At 42.1% G+C, this 25,029-nt stretch overlaps 1 protein-coding gene across 2 annotated transcripts in view; it reads right to left on the minus strand.

Moving 5' to 3' along the window:
• Positions 1 to 3: 3 nt before the first annotated feature.
• tmem266 (transmembrane protein 266) overlaps positions 4 to 25,029 on the minus strand; it is a 31,332-nt gene continuing 6,306 nt past the window's right edge. For both annotated transcript variants that reach the window (XM_085282156.1, XM_085282155.1), the window contains 9 exons: positions 21,812 to 22,000; positions 9,391 to 9,545; positions 8,253 to 8,326; positions 7,302 to 7,358; positions 6,959 to 7,097; positions 6,278 to 6,393; positions 5,706 to 5,898; positions 1,786 to 1,848; positions 4 to 1,706 (listed from right to left, as the gene is read on the minus strand). In XM_085282156.1, the coding sequence (XP_085138282.1) occupies positions 1,069 to 1,706; positions 1,786 to 1,848; positions 5,706 to 5,898; positions 6,278 to 6,393; positions 6,959 to 7,097; positions 7,302 to 7,358; positions 8,253 to 8,326; positions 9,391 to 9,545; positions 21,812 to 22,000 (1,624 nt within the window). In that variant the 3' untranslated portion in view covers positions 4 to 1,068. The remainder of the gene's footprint in view (positions 1,707 to 1,785; positions 1,849 to 5,705; positions 5,899 to 6,277; positions 6,394 to 6,958; positions 7,098 to 7,301; positions 7,359 to 8,252; positions 8,327 to 9,390; positions 9,546 to 21,811; positions 22,001 to 25,029) is intronic.

The raw sequence follows: 25,029 nt of genomic DNA on the forward strand, positions 1-25,029 counted from the left end.
GACTTGTTTTATTAACTTGCCATGTTTTTGACTTTATTGGGTTCTTTTTGCAATGATGTCTTTCCATGATCAAGATAGAAAGTGCCTGTTGACAGAACAATAAACAGACTTTGCAATATGGTGGCAAATCTGAGAGGTTCATGCTATTCTGTCCTCTTCAGCATTTTATTCTAGCTTTCGAGTCCCTCGCTGTTTTTGAGCTGCGACTAGATGACCAAACCCAATCTGAAATATTTACACAACTTCCAAACATTAAAGTAATACAAAGAAAAAAAGATGGACCTGAATTGTGTGAAATATGTCATGTGTAGGTAGGTTTTCAGTTAGCTTGTCGAGTGATGGTCATGCCATAGTTTGCAAAATCTCAGACATTGACTCAGCTGGGTTTGGTCGGTTTCCAGTCATGGCATCTGGATAAAAACTCAACACGAATCATCCATCAATCAAAAGGATTCTGCACTCTCTTCACTCAAAGAATTTAGATTTAAAATGTTAACGCAAATATAGAAACGGATTAGAAAGAAGATCCAATGGTACCCTGCAGCAGTCCATCAAAGAGGACTTTTCTTTATGAGTTTGGAGATTCTAGACTGACAAAACGGCTCATATACATATTACACTCAGAAAGAAACTTTCACTTTATATCTCAAATCAGTCCCTACGCCATTATCTCCACATCTACAAAGTGTATCAGAGGAACTAAGCCCTCAGCACCATCCTCTCACTGGTTTCATTTCCTAGAAATCAGACTTTAATGTATCAAAAGTGATTTTCAGTTTTGGACAAAAGCCCCGTTGCTGGTTTCTTTTAGTAAAAGTGTTTTTATGAGTCTCAATTCCTGATAAGTGTTGCCTGATAACAAGTCTGCTTCCCTCTCTCATCCATGCCCTTTGTTTGTGCTGCTCCCACGGGTTCATCCTCTCAGCTCCAGTAGTACAAAGAGGATGTCAGACATACAGTTTATGTGCCAGTGACTCCCAGCAGCGAAGTTTGGGAATTTAGTAGAGCAATAATTTTTGTGGCTGAAATAAAGAGCGAGTCCTGTGAAGTTATACATTTTACAGGCTCTTATGTCTCTGATAGACGGTTGATTTGAGTATCTACTGGCCCCATCATCCTATACTTCTCCTCTAGGAGAGGCTCGTTACCCTGCAGATGGATGACTGTCTTGGAGTTGAGTCCGACTCGGCTCTCCTGGTTCCTCTTGTTGTAGATGTTGACCCTGTGTTCCAGCTCGGGGCTGGTTTTCGTGGAACCTGTTGGGCTGGGTGGTTTCAGGTTGACGGGGTCGAGGCCCTTTTGTGTGAGACACGAGTCCTCAGACAGAGAAGAGAGCAACTCCTGCACCACAGCGCTGGGGCTCCTTCTCGGCTGAGTGCCCAGAGCCAGAGGGCTGCTGTAGGGCGGAGGGTAGCAACGTTGGTCGCTGTAGTCTGTGGACGTGGAGGCCTCGCGCACCGTGGAGCTGCAATCCATGGTGGAGCCAAGTGTGTGGCTGCTGATGCTGTGCTGACGGGTGCTGAAGCTGGCACGGGACACTGTGGTTGTGGAGGCTTCGCTGACCGAGCTGCCTGTGCGCTGCAAACGGCTGGACGGCACCGCTTCGGCGCTTACCAAAGAGGGCGGTAGCTGACTCGGGTTGTTAGGCAGGTGCACATCTATGGCTGCTGTTGTAATGACTCGCGCTGGGTCTGGGATCCCTGTGTCTACAAAATAAGACAATGTGTAAGAGCCTGAAATATTGTGGTGCCACTTTGATTGAAGAAAGAGTCTGCTGAAGCTTACCACTGCTTGGCTCACTGTAGTACTGGCTGATATAGTTGTTCATGTCATCTTGACCATGATGATCTAAAAAGACAAAAGAGGAAAAATGGAATTCAGAGTGAACGTGGAAGCTGATCTGTTGTCCAAACTAAAAGCATGGACTACAGATTATTTGTTTGTTCATTCAATGTTAATTTGCAATTGATCACAATGCCTAAAAATTTTACATCATCATAGAATTTTATTATTACAGATCTGTCATTCAATATTTTCTTCATCTTCTTTTCAATTTCCAAAAATCATGAATATAGTTTTCTTGACATTAAGGGACAATTTATTAACATCAAGCTACATCATAAGAATTTCAACTACTTTGAAATTGCATAATTGAAATTGTGTATGACTGGTGACTTGGAATACAATAAAATCTAGACACTCACTAACCAATAATTTATTGAGTCCAACTGTTCAGCTTCTGGTAAACGCAAATATCTAATCAGCGAATCACATGACAGCAACTCACATTATTTAAGCATGTGGAAACAAGACGAACTGCATAGTAGACACAAACTGTTCACACACTAAAAAATATAGAAATTTCTCTGGCAGATAATGAAAAAGCTGGAACCTTTCTCTATTTTAATTGTTATTGCTCATCTAGTACTTAATGTAGTGTAGTATGAATGGCAGTGGGGGAGGTCTTTATCAGTAGGAAAAAGTGTAAAACTTAAATACAGTTAAAAGCCCAAAATCTATGCCCTCCTTCACATTTCAAATCAAATCAAAATCACTTTTTATTGTCACATCACATGTGCAGGCACACTGGCACAGCACATGCGAGTGAAATTCTTGTGTGCGAGCCCCACAAGCAACAGAGATGTGCAAACACAACAACACAAACGAGCAAAATACAAGAATGGCCAACCTGAAACTAATAAATATATGTACAATATATAATAGTGTATGCATTTCTGGATGTGTATACTAAATATTTTCCTACGTGTGTGTGTGTGTGTGTGTGTGTGTGTGTGTGTGTGTGTATACACATTTTTACAAATTAAATAGTAAAAAAAATAAACAAATAAAAAAATAAAAAAATAAAAATAATAATAATAATAATAATAAAATATATAAAATATACAGAGTTGAATATGTGCAAAACAAGTGGCATTTATATACAGTGTGGAGTGCATAATGTTGAAGTTCCAGTAGTGAAGCTGAGGTGTCTATGAAGTGTTCAGCAGTCTGATGGCCTGATGGAAAAAGCTGTCTCTCAGTCTGCTGGTACAGGACCGGATGCTGCAGAACCTCCTTCCTGATGGAAGCAGTCTGAACAGTTTATGGCTGGGGTGACTGGAGTCCTTGATGATCCTCCCCGCTTTCCTCAGGCACCGCTTCCTGTAGATGTCTTGGAGGGAGGGAAGCTCACCTCCAATTATCCGTTCAGAGCACCGCACTACTCGCTGGAGAGCTTTGCAGTTGTAGGCGGTGCTGTTGCCATACCAGGTGGTGATGCATCCAGTGAGGATGCTCTCAATGGCACAGTGATAGAAGGTCCTGAGGATGCGGGGGCTCATGCCGAATCTTTTCAGTCTCCTGAGAAAGAAGAGGCGCTGCTGCGCCTTCTTCACTGTTTTGTTTGTGTGTACTGACCACGTAAGATCCTCAGCCAGATGTACGCCAAGGAACCGGAAGCTGCTCACTCTCTCCACAGCAGCGCCGTTGATGGTGATGGGGGTGTGTACTTCTCTGCACCTCCGGAAGTCCACTATCAACTCCTTTGTCTTTGCGACGTTGAGGGTGAGATGGTTGTCTTGACACCAGTGGGTCAGGGCGCTGACCTCCTCCCTGTAAGCCGTCTCATCACCGTTGGTGATAAGACCCACCACTGTAGTGTCGTCCGCAAATTTCACAATGATGTTGGAGCTGTTAGTGGCTGTGCAGTCGTAGGTGTAGAGTGAGTACAGGAGAGGGCTCAGTACACACCCCTGTGGAGCACCAGTGTTCAGTGTGATGGGGGATGAGGTGATGCTGCCCAGTCTGACCACCTGGCGTCTGTCAGACAGGAAGCTAAGGATCCAGCTGCAGAGGGAGCTGCTCAGTCCTAGATCCTGCAGTTTCCTGTCCAGCTTCGAGGGAACGATGGTATTGAATGCTGAGCTGTAATCTACAAACAGCATCCTCACATACGTGTCTCTCTTCTCCAGGTGTGACAGGGCAGTGTGTAGTGTCAGGGCTATGGCATCATCAGTGGACCTGTTGTGGCGGTATGCAAACTGTAGAGGGTCCAGTGAGTCGGGTAGTGCAGAGCAGATGAAGTCCCTGACCAGCTTCTCAAAGCATTTGCTTACGATGGGGGTCAGGGCTACAGGTCGCCAGTCGTTCAATGAGGAGATGGTGGAGGATTTGGGTACAGGGACGATGGTGGCCATTTTGAAGCAGGCTGGGACTACAGACAGAGAGAGGGAAAGGTTGAAGATGTGCGTGAACACTCCAGCCAGCTGAGCCGCGCATGACCTGAGGACGCGGCCGGGAATCCCGTCCGGACCAGTAGCTTTGCGTGCGTTCACCTTCCTGAAGCACTTCCGCACATCCTCCTCAGACACAGTGTGCGCACTGACGTCATCCGCGGTGCGCACACTGTCCGGTCTCATGGTGTTCGCTGTGTCGAATCTAGCGTAGAATACGTTTAGATCCTCACACAGAGAGGCCGTGGTCTGCGGTGTGCTGGTTTTCCCTCTAAAGTCTGTGATTGTGTTTAGTCCCTGCCACATACTCCGAGGGTTGTCAAACTGTTGCTCCACCCTGTCCCTGTACTCACGTTTGGCTGCTTTGATCGTCTTCCGGAGTTGGTAATGTGCGTGTTTGTAGTCCGATGTGTTCGCGGAGGCAAAGGCGGTGTTCCGTGCCGCCAGTGCCGCGCGAACATCTCCGTTAATCCAGGGTTTTTGAATTTTCATTTTCAAAACATGTTCACTGGGGCCGGATTGGAGTCTTTGCTGGGCCGATTATGGCCCCCGGGCCTTATGTTTGACACCAGTGCTTTAATTTAAATGAAAATAAACTCTTTCAAGTACTTGTTTTATGTGACAAAACAGTCCAAATTGAAAAGGTGATCATCTTACAATCACATAAAACATAAATCAGGAAAATGATTTTATTACAAAATATGAATTTAGCAAATGTTTTATACTTTTTGGTTGAAATATTATTACCACTGAACAACTAATCAGTAATTACTATTAATATATTAGCTTACAAATTATTTCAGCTCAATGGTAATGAACACTTTTGGTGTGTGGAAATGTTTCACAGATAGTAAATGAGTCAAACAGTTTCTCTTAAGTGCTTTCCAAGGTCCCAAAGGACCATCACCAAATGATCAATACCACATGAGTATATGAGGTTCAGGCCCAGTTAAAAGGTTGTCTGAGTAGAAACACTGTGGCTCAGATGTATGATAGATCGCACTGTGATTTATAGCTTTGATAAAGGAAAAGCCTCAGTGTTTGGAGCCCTGACATCACCTGTACTGACAGTGCTTTGTTGCTTTTAAGTCCTGTAAGTTATGACCTGTCACTGTGTGAAAGGTTTATAGTCCATCTATGTGCGGCACCAGAATTTTGATGTGGACTCTGAGCTGAACGTTTTTGAAAACAGGACACTGACACTGTGTCGTGTATGTTGGCCACGATTAATGGCCCAACACTCCACCATGAAGAGCGGAGCAATGTTCAAGGTTTTTGAGTCAGAAGGGATTTCTTTCAAAATTTCTAACCAGCCCAAAGGTTGGCCAGGTTCTTTTAGTCTACAAATTCCCCCTTCTCCATGTGTAAGCATGGACGTGATTTACCACGGAAAGCGCAGCCTGGACTCCTTCCCATGCACACAGGTCATTGATAACTTGTAATACAAAGAGCTTGGGTATTCTGGACAGTTACCTGCAGCACCCCCAGGCTCTCTAACTTTGTTTGGCCTGTGATGCTCAGAGGCCCCAGGGGCCAGACCGTCCACCTCCTGGAAACTGCTGCTCTGTTTACCCCACATATGGTGGATCTGCATGGCTGCTTCACGCTCGGCAACAAGATCCAGGTCCTGCTGAGCCAGGTGGGCCCTGAGCTGCCTGATTTCAAACTAACAAAAGAAAAAGAGATGAGAGAAAAGGACAGAAGAATTTTAAAATAAGACACACAAGTGTTTTGAACACAAACAGTCTTTGTCTTCATTTCTGGATTGAAGTGGAGAACACAGTGATGTTCACTGTTTTATTTTGGTAATGTGACTTAAAACAATGACAGAACCGCAACCCCATATAGTGCTCTGAGGTATTGCATAGTGCTGATTATGTGATATCCAGACTGCAGCAAAAAGATTATGCATATCGATTGTCTTATCATCTTTGTCCTTTTGAGTGCAGATTTATTATTTTAGTGCACATCACTTTGCTGCCCTCTGCTGGTCAGACACAGCTATAAAGTTGCACGAGGGATAGAGAAGAGATAAGGACACATACGGCCTGTTCTTGGCAGATCTGGGTGAGTCGATCAAGCTGTTCCTCCCTCACAGCCTTGGCCTTCTCATACTGTTGGATCTCCAGCTCCATTTCCACCTTTACTTGCAGGACGTAGGCTGGAAGAAAAGGACATATTACACTCAGTAAGATATTTTTATCTTGTAAATAAAAGCCATCATATTTTCAAAGTTGGTGACAGATGACATGGACTACTACATGCAAAGCTTGTGTAAAAAGATCTGTATGTTTTAAGAGAAGATTTGAAAATATTTTTGGAGTGCTTTAGATTTCACAGCATCATTTGAGTGGTTGGTGTAGGTGCTGACAGCTGACTTGAAACAGAAGTGTTTTTTAAAAAAAAAAAAAGTATCTCTTAGAAAAACTATAAGAAAGGACATGAACATGAAAAAAGGATTTATTTATTCTCTCTAAATGAAAATACTGAAAAAATGATCAAATTATTTGCCTATAGTGGCTTTTCTGTAAGTACTGAATCCATTATCGCATATTATGTCCTTCTACTATCATTACTGGTAAAAATAATAATAAAAAAATGATAAAAGTCTCAAGTGAGCCAACAACCTGCAGATTAAAGAGGCTGATACCACTGGGTGCACTATGCATTATCTAACTGACAGTAAAGGACAGGATGTAGGGGACACCAGCCCCTCCCAGCCTTACCGTCAATGATCCTCTTAACCCTCCAGATCCGCAGCGTAACGATGAGACCGATAGCATCCCAGGGGCTGCTGGGGCCATTGGCCACTGTGGAGGCCACCATGGGGGCCAGAGAGAGTACGATGACAGCTCCATCAAACACCTGAGAAAGTACACACACACACACACACACACACACACACACACACACACACACACACACACACACACACACACACACACACCAGGTTACTGCTATACTGCTCTGAGCTTATGTAGTTGCCAGTCTGAGCTATGACATTGAAGGAATGACACTGCAGTGAAAGAGGGCCCCAAGTCAGGACTAATGGGACTCACGGGAGCCTACCTCTACTTTGTTCTCGATGTAATCCCATATCCCCAACACCACGATCCTGAACACGGTCTGAGACAGTAGGAATGGGGGTGGGGGGCAGAGATAGGGACAGTGAGCAAGTTACAAAGGAGCAAGATGGACGAATACAATCACAGCTAAATTGAGAGAGAGAGAGAGACAGAGAGAGATAGAGTGCAGTCTGTGGTCATTGTCAATAATAAACGGGACATTTCATCCCCTCTTTTATTCTTTCAGTGCGAATTCATCAGTTGTATTCACACGCAGCAAGAGCAAAAATTAGAGGCACCGCACTATCTCCTTCTGCTGACACAGCAGCGACTGCGGAGAGCAAACAAACCTCCATCTTCTGCCATTCTGAACAAACTCCACAAACCAGTCAAACTGCTGAATCCACTGCTTCAGAGTAACACTGAGGGGTTCCCTCTGTTGACTCCAGCGAAACAAAAGTTACCACTCAGATGGTCAAGTTTAAGAAACTAAGACAAATGCGGCTGGCTCTGAGGGAAACGGTGATCAATACAATACAATGAACTTACCTGGGGCCTCGAAATTATTTAAAACTGGCAGCACAGAAAAGCCCGAAGGGTTCAGTTTAAAAACAAATGCCGCAGATCAATCGAACAACCTAAGAAGGAACCGGGCGTGCCAGCTTTAACAGCAGTGGTTATACGTGCACATTCAGGGTACGTGTGCACGATTTTAAATCTTTTATATATGAGCGCGATAAATGGAGGTGTGCTCTTGTTCACCTGCACTAATCACAATCTAATCATGCCGTGACAGAGGGCATCGGGCATTTCATGGCGTTATTAGTATTGTAATGAGAATCTGCCAGTGTAACTCACTTGCCCACACATACTGCACAACGTAGCATTAATCAAGAGGCAGCTGCATCAGCTGTAAGTGAGACTGTTGTTTTGCGTCGAGTGGAGGAAGACTCACCTCAGTGAAGAACACAGAAAGAATGGCCAGGCTGATCCAGTGGATGATGCTGGCAAACTGGAATGCATTATTAACTAAAGGGAATAAAAAAAGAGAGGAAAAAACTGATCAGGAGATAGCTGTGGTTAAAGATTGATGCTGGATTTTGTTAGGAATATAACAAACAACCTGCAGTGTACATGCTGCATAACACTGACAGGTTGCAGTAAATCTGTGGAAAACGCAACTGAAGAATGAGGCATCATGACAAGTATGAAACCAGTGCATACTGTGCATGCACGCGCCTTCTTTCTATTCATCAGGCTAATTGTGGACAAGCTCAAACAGCACTACGCTGTCAGCTGAAGCGCTTCTCGTCACACCCCACGTCTTCCCCATCTGTCTCTGTTTGCTGTGCTCAGTGATCTGTCTATCAGTCAATTCATCTTCCTCCAGTCCTCCCCACAATCACCCGGCAGCCGACTCCGCGTTGCTCGATTCCTTTGTCCGCTATCTCCCTTCATGCATTTGTCTCACTTTCCTTTTGTCTGGTCAGTGAGTCGGTCCCGGGGGAACAGTAAAGACCTGAATGCATTTGGATATTGCTGGTGTAAGACCATGTGTGTTAGCCCTCTGACATCAAAAAGGCCAACGCTCCCGACTCTCTGCTCATGACAGATGAGGATGTCTCCACCGAGCCAGATAATGTAGATAAAAGGTGATACTGGGGTGAGATGGGTCGGACTGGAATTTCAAGCACCTGCCATTCAGTGTTAACTGTGGAATACTAATGGAAGGTTTTTTTCCCCCCAGACCGTGATTGATCAGAGCCTTGGGTCCCAGAACAGATCATAAATGACACTCTCTCATTACACAGTAGATTTACGAGATGAGGTTAGCAGTGATTTAGTTTCTTTGCAAAAACAAAAACTTGCCTGAAATGTATTCTAGTCAAAGTTCTTTACTTATAAAATAATATATTATACGATTTAAAAAATACTAATAAATATATATTATCATTGTAGTTTTGACAAGGATTGCTTAAATTCACATTTACGTCACAATGATTTTCATTGATGATTCATTTTATGCAAATGAGGGTGTATCCAGTTTTTTAAAAAAAAATCCCAGCCACATTTTCCCCTCATTTTTCACTCACACTGTAACAGCTTGGTGTCTATGAGCAGCTCCAGCAGCAGCAGCACCACCACCAGAATGACACAGGCCACTAGGAAGCAGTTGAAGCCTGCCGACAGCAGACAGACCTGCCACAGCGCTGCCCTTCGTCCACAGCATGGCTTCAGCCAGTTTGACCTGAGTGGAGGGGGAGCAAGGCGGTGTGAGACACAGAAAGGCAGAGAAGACACGCCGTGAGTCTCGCTGAACAGAACTCAGATCTGACGGGAACACTCAAGGTCGAATCAATAAAACACACGGAACATCAAAATTGAGCAAATTTGTAGTGTATTCAACCTTCTCAGTTCAGCATTCTCCTAAAATGTTTTTCAGCAGAGGGCACTATTCCTCATGTACGCCATAAAAAATGCAAGAAATGAATGAACGAATTTACAGTCTTAGATTTAAGAATTTTAAAAAGTGAATGTGAATTATAAATACACAGTTCGCTAGGACTGAAATGATATATTAGTATGAAGAAATCGTAAGTATGAATTAAAGGGTGTCCTTTCCCTCAGTTCCTCTTAAAACTTCTCTTTCTGGCTTTTTCTGCAACCTTTCCTTCAGTTTTTAAGGTCTGTTTTTTTCTGCCATCATTAAGCAGTGTAGTTAAATCAATACCAGTCACTAATTGTAGACAGTAAAGATATATTTAGTGCTAAAACATCAGAGCACCAAGAAAGGAGGTGAAAGGTCACTCAAGTTTAAATTGAAATTCTTGTCTCTGCTTTTCACTGCTTGAGAAGGCAAAACTTTCTTTCAGGAAACTGTCTAGCTTGTTGACTTTTTTTGTTAAGAGCCTGGCTGAAAGTTAACTTCTTGGTTCCCTCGTGTTTGAGCTCTGTATGACTGACTGGTTCAATAATGTAGCTCTCCTGGTACAACAGTGGGGCTGCACTTGCACCATTTGGAGGATGCATATACACACACATGACACATATACACGCATGACGCAGATGTTTTCTTAACTAAATGACAATTTCTTCAACTTTGTTTTGTTCTCAGCACAAGAATTGTTTCTCCTCTCATACCTGCCTGCGCGTTTGAGAGTGAAGTAGAGGCAAAGCTTGTATTAGTTGGACTGCCCGATCCCGGCTTTGATGCACTTTACATGCTATTATTCCCACTGGTGCCTTATACAGCCATCTCCACGGTGATATATGAACACTCCATTAGTCTGGAGTGTCCCTAGTGTGCTTCTTCTTTGCACAGGTACATTGTGGCTGAAGATAAGTGTCACACTTGCCTTAAATCCACCCTTGAGCTCCATTTCAAGTTTTTCCAATCAGAAACTGACCTGTTGAGATGCGTAGGGAGTTATGGGCGGTAAATATTGATACATTTGCAGGAGCCACACAGGGCTTTTCCAATGCGTGTACAGTCATGCATCCAACCAGGCACGCTAACCAGAGGTACTCTAAACAGGAAAGTGTGTATGCGCACACACGAGGGTTGCCATCTTTTTTCACAAGCATCACTGAGAAAGGCAGTGCTGTCCTTTGAAAATAACCACTATCTGTTGTTACCTGTCCCCCATAGGAGTAAAGCTACGGGCAATGTCTGTCAGAGGAGAAGAGAGGATGCAATTTATTCTACTCTTTCCTTTGCTTGAGCTCAGAATGAAGGAGGCAGACACTGAGAGAGAGAAAGCGGGGTGCAGCCGGTTCAAAGGCATTGGGATTCATCCAAAAGAGAATCAGAGAGAGAGCCAGAAAGGAAGGAGGGGCAGTTGGAACAGGAAGAATGAAAACGAGAACAGAGAAAGATACAAATTTAGTTCAAGGATTTTTCTCATTTTTAGGTCCTTTTTGTAATTTTGGCCATCAGTCCTATAGATAGATTTTTTTGCAGACAAGAACAGCAGCATTGTTCATATCTATTTTTACCTTCAGAATCAATTATATACATAAATTAGCTGTAATGGTGACTTATTTGCAGCCTGTATGACTGACTGCTGTTGTTTCTTAGACCTTTTGTTTTTTCATTTCCCTGATGCTTCCATTTCAGAAATGGCTTTTGTAGTAGTACACGGTTGTCTTTGAAAGTGGGAAGAAAGAGGCGATCCTGAGCAGTGCTGCAGTTTTGCAGTTACAGCTCTGGTGTAGCACAGCTTCATATCCTTTCTATCCTTCACCAAGGTCAGCAGAGGGGCTGGAGCTTGGCCACACTGTGCCACTGCTCTCCCAGTGGCTCTCGGCCCTCTGCAACAACCCTCTGTACCAGCCAATACTAACAGATTAGTAGCTCAACACCTGAGGTGACAAAGAGGTAGTTCAGCATAACGGTATCATTAGCAAATACCTCGGAGACTTTCCCCAGCACCAATCCGTTCCCAGGGAACAATGTCAAACCCCATCTGCCAGTGGAGAAGAGCCAAGAAAAAAAAAGAGAAAGATTTACCTAATGATGTGCCTCGCACACAGTCACAGGACATTTGTGCACCATTAGTTAGATAGAGTGAGATAGAATGAGCAACACACACGCCAAGAGAGACACCTCACTTATCTTCATGTTTGAAAAGCATGATTTAACTCATACTGTGTGGAATCATAATTCATTCAGACCTTTCCCACAAGCCAGGCAGAAAAGGTATTAATTTAATAAACCTGTAAAGAAAAACCCTGTCTGGAAGCAGAGTAAATGGCAGTGATGGATTAGCCCAAGCTCAGAAACTTAATTTTAGGGAAATCGCTTTAAACCTTGAACACTGAGAACCTGAAGTATTTATGAGGAAGTGAGGCTTCAGTGATGGAGCAAGCCAAGGAAGAAAATCACCTCACTTTCTTGCGGGGTCAAGTCAGGTTCAGACCAAATGAGTAATACCTCAAGGATTTCTCATGCACGCATATAATAAGAAAAAGAATTGGCCACATCCTCTTTTTTTAGTTGTGTACGTATTTGTCACACTTAAAAGTTTCTGCTCGTTAAGCGAGTTTTAATGCTTCATAACCCAAGTAAATAGAAAATACAGTTTTTAAATGGTAATTTTATATATTAGGGGGAAAAATGCCCCCTAAACCTAATAACTGGTTGTGCCACCCTTAGCAGCAAGAACTGCAATCAAGCATTTGTTATAACTGGCAATAAGTCTTTCAGATCACTGTGGAAGAATTTTGTCCAACTCTTTCTTGCAGAATTGTTTGAATTTAGCCACTTTGGAGCGTTTTTGAGTGTTTTGGGGGCCAATATAGGATGATGGCAAAGCATCTCAATCAGATTTAAGTCTCCAAAAGCTTTATTTTGTTTCATTTCTTTTTTTCCCTTCAGCCCCTGGTGGCCGGACATTCTCTTTCAGGGTTTTATGGTAGAGAGCAGAATTTATGGTTTCAAGTTGTCCAGGTCCTGAAACAGCAAAGCAGCCCCAGACCATCACACTATCACCACCATGCTGGACTGCTGGTATGATGTTCCGTTTATGAAATACTATATTAGTTTTAATCGAGATGTAACAAGTCTCAAACCTGATAAAGTTCAATTTTATCATCAAGATGTTTTTGTTTTTTTGGGCAAATGTGAGACGAGTCTCTGTTTTCTTTTTGCTCAGCAGTGGTTTTCTCCTTGGCGCTCTCCCATCAATGCCATTTTTGCCCAGTCTCTTTCTTATTATTGAATCATCAACTCTGACCTTAACAGAGGCGAGGCTTGCAGTTCTTCAGATGTTGTCCTGGGTTTTTTTGTGACCCAAATGAGTCATTATTGAGTTGAGAATTATTAAGTAACTTTGGTAGGCTGGCCACCCCTGGGAAGGTTCACTATCAACCACTGTTCCAGGTTTCCTTGCTGGAGTCCCAAAGCCCTAAAAATGGCTTTGTAACCCTTTCCTCCTCCCCCCCACTCCCACCCTTATTACTAATGGTAGTTAATGATTTAACAAGGGAGAGCATTTACTCTTTTTTTCTTTTTTTAAACAAAGGAGCAGTTAAGTTTTTAAATCATCATTTAAAAACTATTTTGTCTTTACTTGGGTTTTCTTTGTCTAAAATTAAAATCAGTTTGATGATCTGAAACATGCAAGTATGACAAATCTAAAAAAAAGAAGTGCCTTGTATGTGCACAGGGAAACATCATGTGTATACTTTAAGGGACACTGTGTACAGAGGAAATTAAAGAAATAAAGATGCGGGGTAGCATGAACTGTGGACAGGTTTATAAAGACATCAATGTACCAGTGGCTGCAGCGGCAAAAGATCGAAGGGAGTCCGGCAGCAGCGGCGAAAAAGGGGATTAGATCATAAGATCGATCAATGCTGTACATGATGCTGGCTGCAGAATGGCCACTATAGTAGCAACAAAGTAGACAAAGACGTTAAGCAGAATGACTGGCACTGATGAAAGTGTCTGGTTGCTCTGCTGGGGCCCATTCACACAGATGGGACAGCGTTTTGGCTCCATCCCCAGCTAAGTAACTCTCACTGAGATGAGGATGCTAGGAGCATGTCTTTTATTATACTGTCTCCAGTAATTGAGACAAGATAAAATACAGCGTAAACTCATCAGGTACAAGTTAGATGGTAATTAAATAAGGGAAGTGGTGCTTTATTTGTGTGTATAAGTTTGTAGGGTAGGAGAGAAGGGGGGAGGCTGCAAATGGGAAAATTTATCCAGAAGGAATGAGTGACTATGAGCTCCTCAAAGGTATTGATTAATTGATTACAGCACACACACGCACACACTCATAAAGGGAAGCAATAAACAACTGCAAACATTAAGCACTAATATACAGTTGCTCTTGATGCTGTCTTGTAAATTACCTTCTGAAACTCTTGACTGGCTATTCAGTGAAAATAAAATAAGGACACCAGGGTGCAGAGCGGTGACATTTGCCATAAATTCACCATTAATTATGATTTAGGTCTAAAATACATAAAGTGTCCATTCAATACCAGGCCAAGACCCAGATCACTGCCTAGTGGCCATTCAGAATGAATGAATGTGACCACTGGTTTCAGGTTACGAGCACAGAACATGAGTTTAACCAAACAGATGCAGTATTTGCTCCTTAGATTAATTTTATAAAGCTTCTGGGATGTGTGTCTATGAATTAAATGACTTACAAATCATCAAAATCATCTATATTTCATTGAAAATAGTACACACAGATATTAAATGTTGAATCTGAGACAAAATTATTTTGCCTTCAAGGCTATAAAACATTTAACAGTAGAAAGTCTCATGGCTAATTAGGTTAATTGGTAACAGGTCAGTCACATACCTTCATTGACCTTTCTTTAACCCACTAGGGCCACCATGGTAACAAAGAGACAGACAAATAACTCTTTGTTTTCTTTTTTTTTACATCCACACCTCAATTAGTTACAAAAAGAGCAGATAAACTGACAGAGAAAGATGTCACCCTCTCTGCTTTCTCAATAAATAAACACTGGGGAAGGTTAAGCTCTGAAGTGTAGTGGTTTACAAATTATCCTAACAAAAGGTGGATCCCCTAATTTGGTCTTGTGAGGAAACCAGAGTACCCAAGGAGAACCTGTGTAGACATGGGGAGAACACACAAACTCCAGATGGTGGATTCAAACCTAGGGCCTTCTTCTTGTGAGACAAAAGTGCTAACCACTGCCCCACCGTGACGTCCAATAATGAGTTTCAACTGTTAAAATGATTTGTAAATTATCAGCCCTGCATCAGACTGTAAACCTGTCCTAGTCGTGCCCTGCTTCTCGCTCAACGATAGCTTGGATAGTTACCAGCCCACCCATGAGCCTGAATTGAATAAGATGGATGGAGGGATGGATTTGTTGATAACTGGATTCTGCATCCTAACATCTTTGTGCTTACACATGTGCATTGCACATACAGCTGTATGGATACTTTCATCTAAGTGGTTATGTTGATATCCTATGTTCTGGTTTAAGTTGCAGACATCGTGTGGATCTATCTGACAGCAAGACATTTTTGAAGTGCTGCTTGACTCAGATTGTCTGTCTCCTCTCAATTTCTCTCGCCCTGCTCAAATAACTATATAGCCCTGTGGTTCCTCCTCTATAAACTTGAACCAATTCGCACCAATCTGCTGAACTCAGCAGGATCGGACAGGGGAAAATGGACCACAACCGTGTGCGCCTGCAGGCTACTCCACAGCAGCACTGAGAAGACTTAATCTCATTCAGGCTCTTCAAGCACTCTGCTTTACACCTATCTCTTAGCTTACTTTTTTACACTTAAAGAGGCATTTCATAATAGATACGATACAGAACACTGATTTTTTTTTTCATACTTGAGAACTTCAGTTTCCTGAGAAAGCACTGCCCAGATTTATTGAATATGAAATCAAATGCCTACTTACAACCTGTAAAATGCCCGATGAGTCATCAAGTCATGTCTTATTAGAACCAAAAGAAGGAAAGAAACCCTGAAAGAAGAAACCAGCTAAGCAGCAAATCACCTTAAGTGCTGCTAGTAATATCTTACAAGGTAAAAACCAAGGTAAAAAGATTTATTCAAGATTTTTAAAAAATATGGGTTTATTATTGAATCATATACTACTAATAGACCAATACAGATAATTATTTTAAGAATGTAAAAATTATCATATGTATACATCATATAATAAATTCTTTGTACTTCATATTTTATAACAAATACCTAGTAGCAAGTTTGACTTTTTATTACTTGTGGCATAGATTCAACCAGATGCTGGAAACATCCCGTGATGATTTTGCTCTATGTTGGCATGATAGCATCACACAGACACTGCAGATATGTTGGTATGAGATATCTCTCATTTCACAATGTCACAAAGGTACTCTATTGGATTGAGATCTGGTGACTGTGGAGGCCGTCCGAACACGGTAATCGCATCATGTTCAAGAAACCAGATTGAGATGATTTGAGCTTTAGGACATGAATCATTGTCCTCCTGGAAGAAGTCATCAGACGATGGGTACACTGTAGTCAGCAACAACACTCGGGTAGGCTGTGGGATTTAAATGATGCTCAGCTGATATTAAGGAGCCCAAGGTGTGCCAAGAAAGTATCCCTCAAAACATTACACCACCATCACAAGGTTAAACAGCTAATACAAGGCAGGATTCTGCATTCAGAGATCCTCTTCTGCATACCTTGGTTGTAACGACTAGTTACTATTGGCTTCCTATTAACCCAGAGCAGTCTGGTCATTTTGCTCTGACTTCTGTCATCAACATGGCACTTTCATCCAGAGAACTGTGGCTCACTGGATATTTTTTCTTTATCATTCTCTGTAAACTCTGTGGTTTTGTGATAACATCCTAGTAGCTCAGCAGTGAAATACTCAGCCCCCATTCGGCCCCAACAACTATGCCATCATCGAAGTTTTTATCTTTTGTCCTCATTGAGCAGGTCATCCCAAGCATGTCTACATGCCTACATGTATTGAGTTGCTGACATATTATTGACTAATTAGATTCTTGCAACAACAAGCAATTTAATGAGTGTACCTAAAAAGTGGCAAATGGTTATGCATGATGTACTGTAACTAATACATCATGACTGAGTGGTTCGAACCCCTCTGACTTGAGCATGACACTACTTCTGCATCACCTCAAGCATTTTTTTTCCTGCATTATGTTGTGTAAAAATCATTTTATGACTGATGAACTGATACTGTCCGAAAAATATTATTGGTCTGCTTCTTTTTGCATGTGTCAATAAGTACAGTTAAGGACCTAGCATGTGTGTCTGGTGTGCCACCTGCATCCTTCTAACCTTCTTTGGGAAAATCCATGCAGCTTCTCAGTATAACCAGATATTTCCACTGGTTTCGGAAAGCAATCAGCTATCATCACTTCACTCCATGGTACAGCCTAGCAGAAGGGGCTCGGCAATAGTCCCAGCCAGAGAAATGGGCCACAGATACCAAGCAAATGGAGATGGATGGGGCTCCATGTGCAGAGCAGCAGACAAGCTGTCCCTGATAAATGGTTTTTCACCAGGACACTTGATCTCTCTCGCTCTCAGCCTAAAAAGCAATCTCACACTTTGCATGTCTGTGAATATTAACAAACCCTCAAACCCTGCACTCAAATGTCATCTATTGTGTCGCACATGGTGCCAGGCAAGAGAGCCAATTTGATAGAGAGGACTGTTACTGTGTGTGTTTGAAATAGAGTCAGAGGGAAGAGAAAAAAAAGAGAAATCCTGTTCTCTTTTCAGACATCCATCAACAAAGAACAGGTACAGTATGGCTCTGGTGCCAAAGCCCCATGACATATTGCTGCTGCCAAGCTTCACACTAGACTCTGGCAGTGTACTTCATAGCTATATTCTACAGTCTGGATTTTTTTTAATTATTACATCTTATTTCAACCTTGAGCACTTCAACCCTGGGCTTTTTTTTAATAATGTGCAGTTTGACATGCTGCTATATTAATGCATTTTCATGGGGAGAAAGAGGGTGGAGAGCTTTAATTCAGGCAGTAAATAAAGATTTTGTTAGCAAGTGCAATTAGTCCAGGTGCCTGGGCACAATTTTTCCTTATCTAATGTCTAACATTTCCATGCAACATGGCACGGGGCTAATTCCACACAACACACAGAGAAATGGCACTCATCAAACAGAATCATCTAGCATGATCTGCAGCTGGCAGCTTGGAGAATTAAAGTGCGGAGGAAAGTCGTGTGCTCCATTTCTCCTCTCCGCCTCTCTTCTCCGCTCAAAATGGCAGGTTAACCCATATGAACCATCTGTCATTGCTGCAGTGCTTCACACCTCCTAGTCTGGCCCCTGGAAATCAGTGGCATATGTTACTACTGCTGTGGACAGCAGGCTGATCTGGGGATGATAAGACAGGACAAGCTTAGGATGTACAGCTCAGGGTTTAAAGGCTGAGGCCAGGCAGACACTCTTTAAGGGAAAGAAGCATAAAACTCTTTGTAGATACACATCTAAAAGTGCGTTTGGACTGACAGAATTGTGCAGATACATTCTTTTCTTTTTGTAAAAAAGCATATCAGTAATCTGGGGCATATATATTGTCCTTTTATAAATCTCAGTGTGCATGTCCACAAGCCTGATTTTTGGTCCAACCTTTACGCATGAACAGATGCAGGCACTCCCTTATTGTTACTTCCACAAAGAATTTCTGTTTGCAAAATAGCTTTTGAATAACAGCCATAACAGCTAAAGAAAACAGCAAAGAAGTCCCAAATGGGACTCTAAAACACTTGTTAGCAAAGCAGAAAAGAGAAAAACAACTGGAAATATGTATTTAGTGATCTCAATAACAAACAGAAGAAAAAAATCTGAAGAAAAAACTAAAGAGGACCCCAGCAGACACAAACATGGGCAGCAGTCGAATAGCAAACAAGAGACAAAGAGGCGCGTCAGCTCACACAAGGAAAGAAAGCCAATATGCAGCCTCACAGCTATTTACACCACCAATTTCCAATGATAATAACACACCCAATAAAACTGAGCATGAACTAAATGATCTGTAATAAACTTTGTGAATGGTAAATTGTACATATTAGTATAAATAGGTGTGTTTAGAAACAACAGGTATTTATTATAACAATACATGCAAGCTCTGAGCTTGATTTTCAACCCCACCTCAGTGTACTTGCTTGATTCTAAAGAACATGTGTTGTGAGGTCCACACAGTCTACATTCTTCCTTTATGTGTGGGAAACAGTGTACAATTGGCTTTTGTGTGTATACACTGTTGTTGCATCAGACTCCACCTAGTATTAAAGGTCATTAGGCTCAAGGAGTAAAGTAAAACTAAATATGCCACCTTGCTACTGTACCATTGCTTAAACCAGTCATAATTTTTTCTTGGCCGACAGAGTTCTGAGAGTTTTTTTTTTTAGAGGGATAGTGATGGTTTCACAGCTTCAAAACAGATTTTTTGTGTTGAAGAAATAGAGTAACCTGTGACTGAACAGATGCCCACTTCACCGCGCTGCTATTTTTTTTCTGTACAGCTTCCAGGTTTGCAAATAATTCAAGTACTACAATATTTTAACAGTCAGTAGGTATGTGCTTTAGATGCACACAAACAACTGGCTGGTCTGGTCATTTTCATTAGCCCTGTTACACATTAAATGCCACAAGGTTGATTAGGTTGCTACAACTGGGTAGTTAGTGTGTTTATATTAAAAACAACAACAACAACAACAACAAAAAAACTATTATTATTTAATATAAAAAGATAAGGGGCCATATTTAAGTCACCAAAGGTGGATGGCTAGTTGCACTGCCCTGAATATGGACATTACAGCAAGTTTTGGGGAAAAGTGAGCAGCCAAAAATCTATTAATAATTCCTCCCTGCTCACCACTGCACCGAATCTGCAAGTACTGTGTGTGCCCCTGGTAGTCCACAAGAACATCCACCTCCTACGTAGTCGCCCACATCTCCTGATAAAGAGCCATGAGAAGCTGTTATTGAGGACTAAATGTGCATCTCTGGTATGCTGTTTTTCTGCTCACTTTTCACAGGAATAAAAAAAGAAAGAAACCAAAAAAAAAGAAAAAAACAACAACCAAAGTTAGTGAGTGAAAGTAAGTGATGATAGCTAGAAAAAAGAAAAGGATTTCTAATCACCAACACAGAAGCAAAAAATAACTGCAAACCAAAACACGACCAAAGCAGGTTTACTGTCCCGTAAACTATCACTTACAGAGAGCTAAATTTAGCCAATTACATGCCTAGTAGAAGAGTTTTCACAAGAGCACATTCCAATAAACAAGAGAAAATGTATTTACAGGCCAATGCAATTATAGATAATAATAGCTTGATCAAGTCATCACTCCTGATTGAAGGCTGGCATTGACTGATTTAAAGTCCTGTGGCCACCGCTGTGTCATTCCTTGGATGCTACACACTTGATTCATAAAGGTAGCTATAACCTGTGACGCTGGAGCTGTCACCGAGAGCGACAATGACAAATGCACTCGTGAAAGTAATGACAGGTATGTGGCTGGAATTCCAGTGACCTGAAAATCAGGAATTCCAATCTACAAAAGGTCATCGAACACAGCGTGACGCTCTCATGGGTGAGAGATTGCTTAATAGTTTCATCAGTGTGCTGAGTGCTTCCAAATCTCGCCAAAAACAAAGAGGGGGTTTCTTCAATCAGCTTTAAATACCCACTTACTTTTCATCACAAATCATATTTACACTGGTGATTTCATAAATCCTCCACAGTCACATCTTGACACCGCATGAGTTTTTCATAGCACAATGCTAAATCTCTGGGGCACCAGGGCTTCATATGGTGTCCTTTGAGACTGCCTGCTGTGATGATCATTTTGCTGGGCTGCCAGATCCTGCCCTTTTGCCGTGGCTTTGCTATGCACTTGTTTTCTGTTCATTTTGTGAGCAAGTGAGCGAGAAAAATATGAGGTACGATAACAGAGCGGGTGTTCGGGACAGGACCCATCTGTTCTCGCCCTTCATCCCGCAGAGCCATCATCCTGGACAAGGCCATATCAGGCAAAGTCCAGCGGGATATTTTCATCTGACACACCAGGGCTTGGATGGCACCCCCCCCCCAAAAAAAATAAAAAAATGGATGCTCCAATTAACCTTATGCTCTTCGTCTTCTTTTTCTGCATGGATGCCAGCATTGCAGCATGCCAAAAGGGTTGTGAGTCACGCGTCCTGAGTGGAAAGCCATGGACACTCGCTACAGGGGTGCTCAAGGAGGGGTGTGTCCTATCCTGAGAACACTGGGCCAAACGGCGATATGGTGATAAGCAAACAACACAAACGCAGGACAAGCAGGCTTCATGGAGAGAACCAGGGCTCTGACAGCTCAGGACAGCTATGGTGCTCTTTTTTTTTTCCTGCCAGAAATCAACATTGTGAACAGAAGCCTGTCTGGTGAGAGAAATCGCTGTGTCATTGAGCTGAAATGAACAGATCAGTGGAGACATTGTCCATTTAACACAGTGACACTAATAAATTCAGTGCCAAATATCCCCCACTCTCGGACTCCAATATAAAATGCGGAATGATTCAATATGCCAGGTGTAATTACAATGTGCAATAACGAGCAATGGAGAGAGTGATGGCAGAGCTTCTCCCCCGCCAGGGTAGATTATAGATTGCAGTAATTGCAATTCTGCCTTACTTATGAATGTGGCACTAACACGCAAAAAGCAGACACAATGACTCAGTCACCATATCTCTAGTATCTTCCTAATTGTGGAGGCAAATATCCAGAACATCAATCAATACATAATTACATCTTGGGACTTTTTAGTACACAAATTAATTATAGAAAATTTCCATGTGCAATCGTGCCACTGGTTTGTTTCCAATTGTCTCAAAATGCACAAAGTTTGAGACACAAATCACAAGCTGACCTCATTGTGCTGCTTTTATTTGTTACAAGTGCTTATTAGTTATATAATCACTCCAAGGGGTACCACAAGCTGCCAAGCAAACAAATGATGGGACTCACCCCTCTCTGCTATCCTCTTCATCTGGGTTAGATATGAGCTGGGATCCAGCGAGGGATATGTCCAGTGCCGCCAAAGGCAAATCTCTGTAGGTGAAGCTGACCAGCTGGACGGGGGCCACACACTGGTTGTCGTCCTCTACCTGCTGGGAGATGACCTCCAGCTCTGAGGCTCCGGTCTGGGGAGGAGCCCTGTCACATGCAATACACACCATAAACAGAGCAGCAGTGAAGTCAGAGAACTGAAGTGGTTGCTGATAGAGTCATCCATGAGTAATTTTGCAAGTTCTAGCTGATTATACGATAGCGACAACTGGTATCTACATGTTGTCTGTGTGCAGCAGCGAGAGTTATAAAGCACAAGTGACAGTGCTTCATGCAGCCTTTAGAGCAAGGTTGCATGAAAATGTGCCGCTTATTTAAATTACCCAATATTCTCACCAGGAAAACGTCTCAGTCAGTGCAACCACGACATCCTGAAATTCTTTGTGTTCTTGCCTCACAACACCTAACTGCACACATGGAAATAGTATGTTCACTAAAACAAAACACACACCAGCTTTAATGAGAAAAGACTCTTGCTTTCTACAGCAAAGTAGAATAAATGTGGATTGGCCCCATACCTTACAGGAAGCCACCGTTTTGCATTAATCTGTGTAAACCCATGACTTAAATTTGCCTGAACTGAGCACAGTTACAATTTTAACTAGAAGAGTTGCATTTCCTGCGAAAATGCAGTGTGAATCTGCTGAAAACAGCTGATGAAGCAGGAATTTCTGCTGAAAAGAGGTAAAGAAACTGAAAATTGTGATGAAAAGAGGTGAAAAGCCAAAAATGCTGCTGAAAGGGGGTGAAGAAGCTGAAATATGTACTGAAAAGACGTGAAAAAGTTAAACTGTCTGCTGAAAAGAAATGCTGCCATGAGTAGGGTTTGAACGCAGCCTCCTGGTCCCAAGGTAACTACTCATCTCACTGGTTCTCAGGTAACTGAAAGGAGGTGAAAAAGCTGAAAATTCTGCTGAAAAGAGATGAAGAAACAAAAACTTGTGCTGAACACTGGTGAAGAAACTGAAAATACTGCTGAAAAGAGGTAAAGAAACTGAAATTCGTGGTGAAAACAGGTGAAAAAGCTGAACTTTCTGCTAAAAAGAGGTGAAAAAACTGAAAATTCCACTGAAAACAGGCCAAGAAGCTGAATATTCTGGTGAAAAGAGGTGAAGAAGCAAACCTTTCTACTGAAAAGGGGTAAAGAAGTATAGAAGAATCTGGAATTTTTGCTGAAAAGTGGTGAAAAAACTGAAAATTCTGCTGAAAAGGGGTGAAGAAGCTGAAATTTGTGTTGAAAGGAGTTAAAAAAGTTAACTGAAAAAAATGTTGCCATAAGCGGGATTTGAATCTGGGCCTCCTGCTCTGAAAAAGGCTGCTCATTTCACTGAGCTAAAACACAGCTCACCCCAGCAAGCAAAGTCAATGACCACACTGATAATGTGGTCCATTCATTTCAATGGGACAAAAAAATTCATAAAAAGCTTAATATTTTAAAAAGTATAATAGTTAAAAGTACAAAAATATATAGCAGGAATGAGCTGAAGTAGCAGAATATTGTGAAATTTGAATGGTGAAAATCGTGTGGACGCCTACAGCATCCACACAATAAAGAGAAACAGGAACAGCATTCACACAATAACTACTAGTTCACAGCATGCTTGTGCTCTATATTTTAGTGACACCTGTCACACAGGGCCTGGTAGCTTTGACTGACAGATGTGATAGGTTAGGTGTGCTGATATGGGATGTCGGTGCCCTTTGGGGCATTTTAATGGAAGTTTATGACATAACAAGACACAGACATGACTCGAACTTGACAAACAAAGAAAACTTGGACATGAAACATGACAGATAAACACACGTAGACTTAACATGACCAGCCGATGCGGGAAACTTAACACAGGGATGAGACAAAAAGGAAGCTTGATAAATCATGAACTAAAACTGTAACCTAGGCATGACAGAATGTAACTAGATAAACTGAAATGAACTTGACTCAAATGAATAACAAAACATCAAGAAACTCAGAACACTGGGTCACACGACCCAGTACCATGACAACTTAGCAATAATTCGAATTAATAATGTCTGTGCAGTGCATCCACACAGTCTGTGAATACATCTAATAAGTAGGGTCAGGTGGCTGGTCATCTACTAAATGGTAAACGATCTGGTTCTTACTTGAGCACCTCATTTAGCCATTCATACAAGCCCCTTTTCTACACTTTCTATCTGCTCACACTCGGGGTTAGTATCTTGCCCATGGATATTTGGCATGCATCAAACCACCAACCTTCCGATTAGTAGAGTATCTGCTCTACATGAGTCACAACCACCCTTTTACTAATGAGAACGTTGGTGAATGCGTGTGTGTGAACATTAACTAGAAAGAACTTAAGCATAGAAAAAAGTTTTTGTATGAAGTGCAGTCTATTTACCATTTACCAGGCTTACAGGTCTTATACGATAACTTAGTAATTCAGCTGCTCTTCAAAAAAGTAACACAGTGGAGACCAAAACACTGATGTTGAGGCTTCAAAATGCACAGTCTAGAAACCCCTAGGTGACATCATGTTGGCTACATCCATCTTTTATATACACTTTGAACAAAACTGTATTTGTCAAATTTTATAAATGGCATTGCAGAGCAAACCATCTTTCCCCCCTTTGGTTTTTTGTGTGCTCCGTGACGCTAGCTATATTTGGCAGGACCAGACAAGGTGTCACTTGATCTAGGAATGAGATCTTAAAACTTAAATGTGCAGGGAGGGCTGTGATATCACAAGCTCAACCAATAGCAGACAAGGAGAAGGCACCATGGAAGAGAAGAGTCACATTCCTTGGCTGCAGTCCCAGTGCAGCCAGCGAGGAGACATCAATAACCGGAGTACTTAACAGTGGGGGAAGTCATTGATTACAAGGCAGAGGGATCAAAAGCCACTGGGCTGGTGAATTCTACAACCTCTGCGCTGGAGGTGAAGCAGAAAGGGTGGAACCAGTTAGTAGAAGATCACTGAGCAGACCCACCTTCATGGTAAATGTTAACGTAGGGAGACCTTTAAAGAAAATAGGTCCTTCTCTTTCCTGATTTATTTCTTGACTAACAGCTGTGTATTGGACTTCCTTGAAAGCTCATGTTGTTCTTCTCACAAGAATTCACTTGAAATATATTC

Source organism: Mchenga conophoros, linkage group LG7 (assembly GCF_057382185.1).
Source record: "Mchenga conophoros isolate Kocher_MC1m ecotype Shallow Benthic linkage group LG7, M_conophoros_male_GT1.1, whole genome shotgun sequence".
NCBI lineage: Eukaryota > Metazoa > Chordata > Actinopteri > Cichliformes > Cichlidae > Mchenga > Mchenga conophoros.